General features: G+C 43.0%; 2 protein-coding genes across 6 annotated transcripts in view; one reads left to right on the top strand and one right to left on the bottom strand.

Moving 5' to 3' along the window:
• The window catches only part of CEP57L1 (centrosomal protein 57 like 1), a 69,094-nt gene extending 63,225 nt beyond the window's left edge, over positions 1-5,869 (bottom strand). For 2 of the 5 annotated variants that reach the window (XM_077902850.1, XM_077902848.1), the window contains exon 1: positions 5,721-5,865. The gene's annotated coding sequence lies outside the window, so the exon portion shown is untranslated. Of the gene's footprint in view, positions 1-5,720 lie in introns of all 5 variants that reach the window. The other 3 variants (XM_077902847.1, XM_077902851.1, XM_077902849.1) reach the window with 3 other exon arrangements.
• Positions 5,870-6,806: 937 nt separating this feature from the next.
• Positions 6,807-11,914, top strand: part of SESN1 (sestrin 1) — a 98,519-nt gene continuing 93,411 nt past the window's right edge. Inside the window, exon 1 of the mRNA XM_077902845.1 lies at positions 6,807-7,564. Coding sequence (XP_077758971.1) covers positions 7,283-7,564 — 282 coding nt within the window. The 5' untranslated portion in view covers positions 6,807-7,282. The remainder of the gene's footprint in view (positions 7,565-11,914) is intronic.

Here is an 11,914-nt window from a genome sequence, read left to right on the forward strand (position 1 = left end):
AAGACTGGTGTTTCTAGTATACTCCCTACTCTGATTAATGGAAGGAGTTAGGCTTCACCATCTGGATAGTAGTCAACCCATGACTTTTTTTTTTTTTTATCTCCCATATCCAAATAGTCACTAAATTCTGTTGATTCTACCTCCTAAACATCATTCTTTCTTCATGATCTCTCATATAGACCTTCAGCTACTACCCTATGTCTATCCCTCACCGTTCAGACAAGCTTCTTCAAAGAATGGTCTATATTCCACTTAAATTGAATGCTTCTTAAGGGCAATTCTGAACAGGTGCTTTTTAAGAATGCTACTGTATACTTATCACCCATTACAGAGTTGTCCACAGTAGGTTTTCAATAAATACTGAACAAATGAATGTAAATATCTGGCTTCCATCCCTCTTAATGCTATATATAGTATATGTGCTATTAAGTGACCACAGTATGTAAACTTCCTTTGTTCTGATTCCAAGTTCCTAAGCAATGAGATGACTTTTCATGTAATTTTCTTACAGAGAAAACTCTTTGGTTGGAGAATCTAGATGCTATCTACTTGGCAAATGCCTCAAAGCACATTAATAAACTGGCATTCTGATAAATTCATCATTCTCACATACACCCACACACAACAGACAATTTCCATGTCTCACAAACTCTCACACACTTAGCCCAATTGTGATTCTAAGCCCATAAGACTTTGGAGTGCTGTTTTTCCATGGTAAATTCATCAATGAATTTCATAATAAAGGCTTCTTAGAGACCAGCCAGTCAGCTTTTTCCTTGATCAATGCACCATTCATTTAAAGCAGCAATTCCTCTATATATGTTATACTTTTTCTTTATATATTTTACTATCTTGCAACAACATAAGGCATGTAGAAATCTGGTAAAAATGTTAGCAAATTCAATTTCATGAGGGTGAGCACTGTAATTCACTAGCAAGAAAAGTTCTCTTTTAAGACAAATCTTCTGGGGTGCCTGGGTGGCTCAGTCCATTAAGCATCTGCCTTCAGCTCAGATCATGATCCTGGGGTCCTGGGATCAAGCCCTGTGCCAGGCCCCCGACTTAGCAGGGAGTCTGCCCCTCCCCCACCCCGACTTATGTGAGTTCTTTCTCAAATAATTAAAATCTATTTAAAAAGACATTTCCTAAAATGTCTTCATCAATAAAGTACCTTCTTCTACCAATTATCTTGTGTTTTTGTAAACAATAGGTAAATACTGCAATACCTTTGAAAATTCTGTGACATATTTTTCTTCCCCTGATCCACCAAATATGTACGAAGTTCATACTAGATGCCAAGCACTGTACTCAGAGCTGGGGATGATGAGCAAATATCAGCACTGTCGTTGCTTTTCTGTGCTCAAGCTTTAGAAACACTCACTGGGGTGCCTCAGTCAGTTAAGCATCTGACTTTTTATTTCAACACGGGTCATGATCTCAGGGTCATGAGATCAAACCTCACATCAGGCTCCACAGAGTGTGGAGTCTGCTTGAGATTCTTTCTCCCCCTCCCTGCCCCTCTCCCACTCCCCTGCAGGCACTCTCTCTCTCTCAAATAATAAACAAATTTTTAAAAAGCAGCAGACACATTTTCATAAAATTATCACAGAGCAGTATAAAACTACATTTGTAACTTATTCGCAAGTAGAGGCATATGGTAAAATAAGAGTATATTTATAATAGAGACATTTGTTCAGATCAGGTAAACTGAGAAAGTGGTATGTGAGTTAAGATCTATAGGAACGGGAGTCAAAGACAGGCTAAAGAAGTCTGAACAAAGAACACAGTACACATACTGCCTCTATACTCACTATCTCCAGTTCTTCTCCCATTCTCTCTTAAATAAAATGCTCACCTGACTTTTATATTCTTTACTCAACCAAAACTGCTCTCAAGATCCTCAATGACCCCCTAAATGTAGTGCTCAATTATCAATCCTTATCTCACTTGATCCAGAGCAGCACTGCACATACGTAGTACTCCTTGACCACTTTCACCACACTCTGTGGGTCCTGTGTTCCCTAGCTGCTCCTGCATAGTCGCCTTTGCAGATGACTCCAGATCAACCCAAACCCTACGGAGTACCTCTTTTTGTGATACCAACTATACGCTGGCTTTAACTGCTATTAAAACACTACTGTGAAATCCAGTTATTCTGTCTACAGCCAGATCTTTTACCTCATCTCTGTGCTCTTTTACCTAACTTGCCTACTCCATACCTCTACTTGAATATCTTAGAGGCATCTCAAACTTTACATGGCCAAACAAGACTCTTGATTTCCATCTCCTTACCTCTGTACACAAATCTGTAGACATCCCCACAACATGAAATGGCAATTCCATTCTTCTCGTTGTTTAGCCTAAAAACTTTGGAGTCATCTTGGACTCCTATACGCTCACACCTCATATCCAATCTATCAGTAAAACTTGTTAGCTAAACAAACACAACAGGTCCAGACTATGGGCCTCTTCCCATTGCCTCCACTGTTAGCACCCTGGTCCAAGCTACCAATATCATCTCTCACCTGGATTATCACTTTAGCTTCCTAACTAGTGTCTCTGCTTCTACACTCGCTTCTCCCTAATCTATGCTCAACACAGTTTCAAAGAAGTAATCATTTTGAAAAGTCAGATCATGCAACTGATCTGCTCTAAGCCCTCCAATGGCTTTCCTAATTCAGTTAAAGGTCAAGGTCCTTTCAACCACCTATGTGACCTCCTTCCTCTGTGACCTCAAGTTATTCTCCCCCCCTGCACTTACTGTGCTCCAGTCACATTGCTATTTCTTTGCTCCTGCCCAGAGGCCTTTATACTGGCTGTTCTCTTCCCAGGAACGTTCTTCCTCCAAGGCTCGGCACAGCTTATTCCTCCTTCTACTTCATATTCCCTCAAATGTCTCCTTCTTGATTAGGTCTCTGACAACCTTATTTAAAAGTGAACCTTGCCCTCTCCCCCCCACACACACAATCTGGTACTTCATAGTCCCCTTCCTGGTTGGCTCTTATTTTTTCTCTACCACATTTGTCTTCATTTGCCTCATATATTATATATTTATTGTTGATCTCTCCCTAATAGAATGTAAGCTCAATGAGAGTAGGAACTTTTGTACAGGTGACCTTCGAACAACGTGGGGGGTTAGAGGTGCCAACTCCCCACCAGGAAGTAAAAAAAAAAATCCCACAACTTTTAATCCATAGAACTTTTGACTCCCCCCAAACTTAACTACTAGAAGCCTACTGTTGACTAGAAGCCTTGCAGATAACATAAGCAACACATACTCTGTATACATATTATATACAGTATTCTTAAAATAAGTAAGCTAGAAAAAAGAAAATGCTATTACAAAAGCCATAAGGAAGATAGATTTACACTAGTGTACTGTATTTATCAAAAAACAATCCATTTGTAAGCAGACCTGTGCAGTTCAAATCCATGTTGTTCAAGTGTCAATGTATATTGTGCTCAATGACATATGTACTTGTCCCATTACATAGCACTCAACAGATATGTTGGAAATTTGAAATTAGGTGGAAATAGGAAAACCAGCGACTAAAGAAAGATCTGTATGGCTGAAGTAGCGAGAGGTGGAGAGTGGTAGATACACGAAGTGAGGCTGCAGTGGTGGAAAGAGACCAGAGGCTATTAGGCTTTTTACAAACAAGTTTTGCCTTAAGAATAGTGAGACAGCAATGAATGATTTTAAGAGAAAAGTCTGGCCAGGACGTGCATTTCAAAAAGTTCAGTATGGCTCCAGTGTGGAGAACTAATGGAGAAAGGCCAGAGTGAACAATCACTATGACAATGGTCTTGGCAACAGATTACGGCAGTTTGGAAAAGGCTGTGCTTACGTAGATCATGGGTACAGCTGGATGGAGCTATACGTCTACAAGTCACAGGTGGCAGTGGAACCATGTGTATGGATGGGAGCAGACTCAACTATGCAGGCAAAAGGGGATCTAGATTTAAGAAACTACGCTATGCATTGGACAAGGAGGAGGAGCCCCAAAAAAGGACAAAAAAGGAATGTCTTTTTAAATTTTTTGAAATCATACTCACAAGTTCATTTTTTTTTTTTAAATCAGATTTAAACCAAGTAGCATAAAAGTAGCAAGGCCTTTTCAAATCAGACTAATTCATTTAAACTGTCAAATCTGTCCAAGGTCAGGTCACTCTCAGAAACCATCCGGAAAATTCACAGGGCTGGTCTCTTTGCGGCTTCAAAGTAGATCAACACACAGGAAGTTACCCTTCCCAAAATAGAGGGGATTTTGGCTTATTGCAGTTTCCTGAAAGTACTGTCTCTCTCTCTCCCTTCTGAGCCTCACCATAGGCTTCTTCCGGTCTTCTTTCCCTGGGATGAAGAATTTCCCTGACTTTCCAGGATTAAGCCAAGAGACCCTCTTTCTAGACGTCCCAGATAGCCAGCTACCATACTGTGTACTGTAATTGTGTATTTTACTACCAGATGCCATCACTGGAGAGGGGGCTGCGGCTTTTCCCCCTGTTGCATACTCAGCACCTCACAAGGAGAAATTTCTAAAATTCAAAAACGGAATTTAAATTTAAAACTTAAGTACGCTGTTTAAAATAACTTATTTGACTTTACTATTATCATTATAATTTAAAATTTAACTAAGTTATCTAAAATAACTTATTTGACTTTATTATTATCATTATCATTTTTTTTTTTTTAAGTTTCTATTTAAGTGGCCTCTACACCCAACACGGGGCTCGAACTCCCCACCCGGGGAACTGAGCCGCCCCGGCCCCTCCACGGCTCCACTGGTGTAATAAACGCCATCCATCCCACCATGCGGAGAATTAAAATCTCATTGACGAACCGGACGGCCCTTCACACCTTGACTTTTCTCCAGAGGTACGACTTTTTTACAAACAAACATGAACCTTTTATGCAAATGAATCTTTTAAAATAAAAATAAAATAAATAAAAATAAATAAATAATTTAAAATAAAAATAAAATAAATAAAATAAATAAAATAAAATAAAATAAAATAAAATAAAATAAAATAAAATAAAATAAATAAAAAATAAAATCGGGCAGCCCGGGTGGCTCAGTGGTTTAGCGCTGCCTGCAGCCCAGGGCGTGACCCTGGAGACCCAGGATCGAATCCCGCATCCGGCTCCCTGCATGGAGCCTGCTTCTCTGTCTCTCATGATTAAGTAAATAATATCTTAAAAAAAAACACATACTAAATCTTGGGAGATTTTTTTTTTTTTTTTAAATAGCATCACCTAAGGGGGGGGGGGGGAAGGCCTGCAAAGTTCCCATCCAGGGATGCTGGGGTTTCTTCTTTTCCCCTTAGTCTCTCGTGCAAAATGGATCTCACAACTGGCTTCTGCTCGGGATCTCCTTTGGGCGCAGAAAACACACAACACCCCCCGCGCAAAGGCGGACGCCAGGGCCAGCGCACGGGGTCACCTAAGGCCGCCCTCGCGGGTCCCCCCGGCAGAGGTGCGAGCGGAGGCCGCGCGCGGGGCACCATTCCCGCCGCATCCCTTCCTCACGCCCCAACGCGCCCTCCGCCCGGGGCGCCCGCGCTACTCCTTCCCAGACACACCGGACAAAACCCCCTGGACTTAAGAGGCCATCTTCTAGATGCCTCGATCTCCAAAATCCCTGAGGAAACGAAGGAAAAAAAAAAAAAAAAGCCTCAATTGGCAGCCGAAACCCCCCAGCGCTCCCCAAATCGACGCTTACCAAGCTCCGTCCGCGCTAACCGTTGGCTCGAAGGCCGCCACGGGCAACGTCGCAGGGGCTCCTGGGGACTGTAGTTTCTATCGCCCGCAGAACGCGCCGATACATCAAAACTACACTTCCCAGAAGCCAATGCGACGACGCCCCCTCCCCCCATCCCACCCCCACCCCTGCCTTCTTCAATCTCGGATTTGGCGTAATAAAGACACCGTCACTCTTTCCAAGCTGATCTTAAGTGAGGATGCGGTTTCCTCCAGGTGTCTAAGCCCTCTTGGCCGTGCTCGGCCTCTCTCCGTAATAGCTTCATTGTACTTGTACTTCTTAACTTTTCTTTCCCCGGCTCCGAGCTTGGAGAATCCGTACGTCACGGGACGGAAACGCCCCCGACGCAAAAAAAAAAAAAAAAAAAAAAGTCCGTTCGGCGCATGCGCTCTGTTCGCCATCACGCATGCGTAGCAGCCGGTTGCAGTTGGCGGCCGGGCGCGGACTTGGGGTCCGGAGGTAGCCCGTCGGAGGGCGGGGCTCTTTCCAATGGCTTTGCCTCCGCGGGTCGCGTCTGCTTGGGCGGGGAAGAGGGCGCTGGGGCAGGGGCGGCTCCTGGTTTATGCCGGGCGGAGAAAGGGGAGGGGCTGCAGGGGGGTGAGGACCCCATCTCCCCTCCCTCCTCCCGCCCTCTGGGCCGAGCCCCACCGATGGGGCTGGGCGAAGGGGCGGGCTCTGCGCCTGGGGCCTCGCTTGTGCGCCAGCTCGGCGGCCCGGCCCTGCGCGGGTCCGGCTTAGCGGGCGGTGGGCGAGGACGCAGGTAGAGGAAAAGAAGTGGCGTCTGCCCGGGGTTCCGGCGTCGCCGGGGCCGGGGCCGCTTTCCTCCAACGCTGCAGCCGAGGCAGCGGCTGCAGAGGCTGCCCCGCCCTGCACCCTGCACCCTGCACCCCGCACCCCGCACCCTCCCCCCTCCAAGGAGCGCCCGGGTCTCCGACCCCGGCGGCCGGCGAGCAAGGAGGGCTTGGCGAGGCTTCCCCGGCAGCTGCCGGCCGGCCGCCGAGGCGGAGGGCGGAGCTGCGGAGGGCAGGGCCTGGCGCCGGAGGAGGGGCGGGGTGGGAATGCTCCCGGGAGCTCGGTGGCCGCCCGGACGAGAATCCCCGAATGGCTGGGGGCGCCTTCCACTGCGAGCGGCCTTCCTGGGCAGAGCTGGGATTTGACAGCTGCACGACGTGAGGATATCCGCTGACCCCGCGAGGCGGAGGAGCGCACTTCCCCGAGGCGGCCTGTCCGGCCAAGCCAGCGCTGCAGGGTTTCAGCTTTCCAACTTTTTCTGTGCGTGTGTCTCTGCCAAGAGGACTGCCCTGCCCCTTCGTGTAGGAGAGAAGGGTGAGTTGTGCCCCGCGTCGGTCCAAAAAGACGCTTCGTGGTTCCAGATGTCACCGAGGCCGCTGTGTTTTCACGGCGACTCGATGTCCCCGGTTTTCTTCTTCTCACGTGCCTCGTTTTAAAAGTGACCAAGTGCTCGTGGGGACATGCCGACGGGGAACTGAAGGCGGCCCAAGGAGACCCTCCCTCCGGTTGTCATGGCTGAAGGAGACAGTGAAGTGAGATGGGACGGGCTGTGCAGTAGAGACCCGAGCACTAGAGAGACCGCGCTGGAAAGCATTAGGCAGACGGTCTTGAGAAAGACCGAGGATCTTCGTTGGGGGAGAGAGGCGCCTCTTCGTCCACCAGACGGGCTTTCACCCCCGGCGGCTTCGTTGGATGGGTTGAATAGACTTCTTGCTCATCTGCTCATGCTTTCTAAGAGATGTCCCTTTAAAGATGTAAGAGAGAAAAGTGAATTTATTTTGAAGAGCGTCCAGGTAAGAAAACATTGTGATTGCAACTGTCCGCCCGGTGCAAGTGCAGGTTTCCTTGCACACTTACCCTCCCTTTGTATTGTGGGCTCCTAGTAGGTGGTTCTGCGAGCCCGTTGTGAGTTCATGCCACAGCTCGGGGTGGCTTGGAAAGCGTGGAATTTGGGGCCCAAACTGTACAAGATGAACTAAAGTAAAAGCCATTTTCAAATAAGAGTAAACAAGTATTGTGTTTCTAGAGAGTTTTTGTTTTTTTGTTTGTTTTTTTTTTAGCAGAAACTGCATTCCTCTAGGAAAACTATGAGACAGTTACAGTTAATCGCAAGTAAAGACTTGCTTTTTTTTCTTGCATTCATTTTTACATGTTGGAAAGTGATAGCCAGGATGCTTTTCACATAGTTACAAACGATATTCTGTGTGGATGGTTTCTCACTTACAAGCCTCTGAGATGATAAAGCGTATTAAGTGTTCCTTCACTAAATTCAGGATAATTGGTCAGTTTTCTCATGTTCTTAAAAACAAAACAAAAAATCAGGGTCTGTTCTCTAGAGGCGACCTTTTTGCGACTTTTTTTTTTTTAATGAATTACATAAAATAATAAAAGCCTAGATTAGAAAAGGAGGTAACATTTTAAGATTGAAAAGTTGAACCCAGGTTGAGTAGAATGGCAGAAACACTCGTGGTAAATGACTCAATTGGTTTTCTCTGTGTTTGCCTCAATTGCATGATTTTTCTTTTTCACGTAGGCATCTGTTTAAGTTTTCAAAAAGTGCAACAGATTAAAAATGTTAATTTTCCTCCTGTTCTGTGCATAACCAATCTGTCCAGTTTTATTGGAGGACTTATCAGAAGGGTTTTATTTTGACTTTTTTGTTTGTTTAGAGAAAGTTTGTTTTTAGATCATAAGAATGGTCAGTAACACTCTGTTGGTCAGTCTGAATTACTCCACGTGTTGAAGTCATTTATGAAAAGCTCTTAAAACTTATAATTCACTTGGGTGTATAAGCTAAGATTAATAGTTTTTTCTATTTTGGTTGGTTTAAAGCAACAGAAAAAATAATCATGTTCATAAAATGAAGACTCTTTAAGATCTTGGGATAGTTCTTCCCACAAAGTTTGGGAACAACTGTTACAATTCATTTGTCCAGAGTTACCAGAGAGGAATTAATTTTCTAGGTGCCTAAGACTTTTAAGCCTTAAAAGTTATTTCTCTATTTCTCAGACTGCAGTGTCTACAACCACCATTATGGATCATCATTAATCACATCAAGTACTGTTGTTTAGCTGAGGGTGAAGTGTATAGGGCTATATGATCCATTTTTAAAAATATTTGTGTTCGATTTTTAATAGTTTTTCTGTTCCTCCCCCTTACTGTCACATACTTTTCACTTTGGTCTCTCCTGAATCTTTAATTTTGTTGCTTATTTATATTCAAATGGAAAAGCAGATAACCAATTTAGTTCAGAATTATATTGAAAACAGAAGTAATTAGGCTCTGGGGAGTGCAGGGTCAAAGGACTGTGATATATTGGTAAGTAAATGGGTACTGGAGTTAGACCTCGGCTCAAATTCTCCTCCTTTATTAATGTGCTGTATAACCTTGGACAAGTTACTTGATCTCTCTTAGCTTGGATTTCCACATCTATAAAATGGGAATAATAACATAGAGCTGTTGTGAGAATTAAATGAGATGTAAAGTGCCCCAGTATAAAATGAATGCTTCTCTCCTTTTTCACAAGTGAAAGACATAGACCATGTGATATATATTTCAGAATTCACTCATCCTGGAAAAAAATTCAAGAATCCCCTCCACTGTGAAAGTTCTCCATAGATTTATATTCTTTTTTTTTTTTTTTTTGATCTTTGCATCTATTGCACTTAATTCGTGTTACTATTGTAACAGGCACTCTTATATTGTGCTATAATCACATGTTTATGTGTCTGTGACCCCAGGAGGGCCTTTCAAGTTCTCAAGAGTACTGGCTGGGACCTGGAAGCTACTAAATATCCAGTGGATGAACAGATTTATATTTGGCTACTTTTTATTTCTTATCAGCCTGAATAAAGTTATCAGAGTAGGGAGTTTCCATCCCCACATCATTCATGCATGCCTTCACATAACAGATGTTTATTGAACCCCCCGTGAATGCCATTCTAAGAACTAAGAACCAGTGATGAACAATTTTGACCTCTTACTGGAGACAGATCATAGGGAAGTAAACAAATAATGTAATTTTAGTAAGGGAAGACTTCCCTGAAGAGATGACATTTAAGCAGAGATTTGACAAATTAATAGATATAATCCAGGCAGAAAATGAAATTTGTGAGGGGGACATTCCACACAGAGGGAACAGTTGTGTGAAGACCTCATGGCAAGAGAGAGCTGATGAGTTCTAGGAAAGGTAACACAGTGTGGTTGGAGCATATTTTTGAAGGGAGAGTGAAAGCTTAAGCACATTCTCTGTAGTGCGAACTGGCTCCAGTACTTAATTAGCTCTACAATGTTGAATAAGTTGCATAATTTCTCCTTGACTCAGTCTCCTCCTCTGCAAAATGACGATGATGCTCACAATGAGAATAAAATGAGTAACACTTGCAAAACATAGTGCAGTGCCTAGCACCTAAGAAATGCTCAGCGATATCAGGAATTCTTACTGTTTATAGGCAGGAGTTGGATAACAGGATCTTGTAGGCCGAGTTAAGAGTGGTGGACTTTATCCTAGTAACAATTGGAATCCACTGAGGGGTTTTGAGCAAGATGATGATATAATCCATGGTGTATTAGGAGGATTACTTTTGGAGCAACATGGAGACTGAATTTCAGGGGTCAAGAGTGGATGTGCAACATCAGTTAGGTTATTCCACTAGTTCAAAGCAAAAATTATGGTGGAGCAGGATATAGTAGGAAAAGTGGGAAACAGTGAATAGGTTTGGGAGATCGCTAAGAGTTAGTAACCCCAAGATAGGGTATTGAATTGGATACAGGAGATGAGGGAAATAGCAAAATCAAGGATGCTCTCCAATTTCTGGCTTGAACTACTTGGCGAATAGTTCAGTCATTTCCTGAGACAGAAGAGATGTAAAGGGTCAATTTAGGAGGAGTGGTGAGTTCTCTCTTGGATGTGTGGAGATTAAGTTTCCTATGATACATCTGATTAGAAAAAGCTCCTGAAGGTATTTCTGCCCCTGCTACGATAGTTGTAGTCCTGCCATTGTTATCTGTCACTTCCCCGTCCTCCACCTTGATATCCATCCTCCACATAACTGCAGAGTCATTTATCTAAAATGAAATCTGATCTTGTTACTCTCCTGCCTAAAATCCTTGAGGATAGAATTTAAACTTAAGAATGTCACGTAATGTCCAGCGTCATCTGGCTTCCACATTACTGTTCTAGCCTCACATGGCAAGCCAAATAATAAAATGTAGTGCTCCATAATGCTTTCTGTTATATGTTAGTAAGGCATTAGAAGCTGAACTGACTATGCAATTCCTGCAGCTGTTCCTGCTCTTAATTGCTGTAAATCAGCTCAGAGGTCTGGTAGTTGGGAAAAGAGTTAATAGGGCAGGGGTAGGATGGATTCAACTCAAAATGACTAAACCTGTAAAAAAAAAAAAAAAAAAAAAAAATTGGCACATTGAGAGAGAGCATTCTCTGTATTCCTGTTCTCAGTTTATTGATTTCACATCAACATATTTATATCTATTGAACACACTTTTGAGAACTGTTCTGTGCCAGGCACTGTACGGTGGACTGGAAAATCAATAAGACCGTTCCCTGCTTTTGAGGAAGGTCTTCTATTCTCATAGTAGGCTTTATTTATGCTGGATTTGTTGTTGTTCTAAATCTCTTAATACCTTTTTGATATGTTTGATTCTCTAAACAAAGGAACAGATGTATTAAAACTGGTTGGATACATTAGTATAGTCTATGGATGAATTGTAGTCTTTATGATGCATATAATTAAGGGAGGAATGTGACTGTGTGATATTCATCAAAAGATTATGAGTGTTCAAAATAGTCAAGTACTTTTCTAAGAATGGTCATTTGATCATTTTCATTTCTGTACTGTGAAAAAGGAAAACTGTTAAAATTTCTTATAAGCTTGCCAGCAATTAACACTATCTGAAAGTAATTTGGCTTTAGAAAATTTAGAATAAGTAACAAATAGTAATATATCTTTGTTAAGTGGGGTGGAGGAGACTTTCATTTAGTGAAGTAATTGTTATCCCCCACCCAAGGAGAAATGGGTATGATGCACATTTCAGTTTTTAAGAGTTGTAGTTAGAGTATCCATTTGCTATCCAGTTTGGGTAATACATAGTTTGTAGGTTTAACAATAAGAGATTTATTATTT

This window comes from Canis aureus, chromosome 7 (assembly GCF_053574225.1).
Source record: "Canis aureus isolate CA01 chromosome 7, VMU_Caureus_v.1.0, whole genome shotgun sequence".
Classification (NCBI taxonomy): Eukaryota; Metazoa; Chordata; class Mammalia; order Carnivora; family Canidae; genus Canis; species Canis aureus.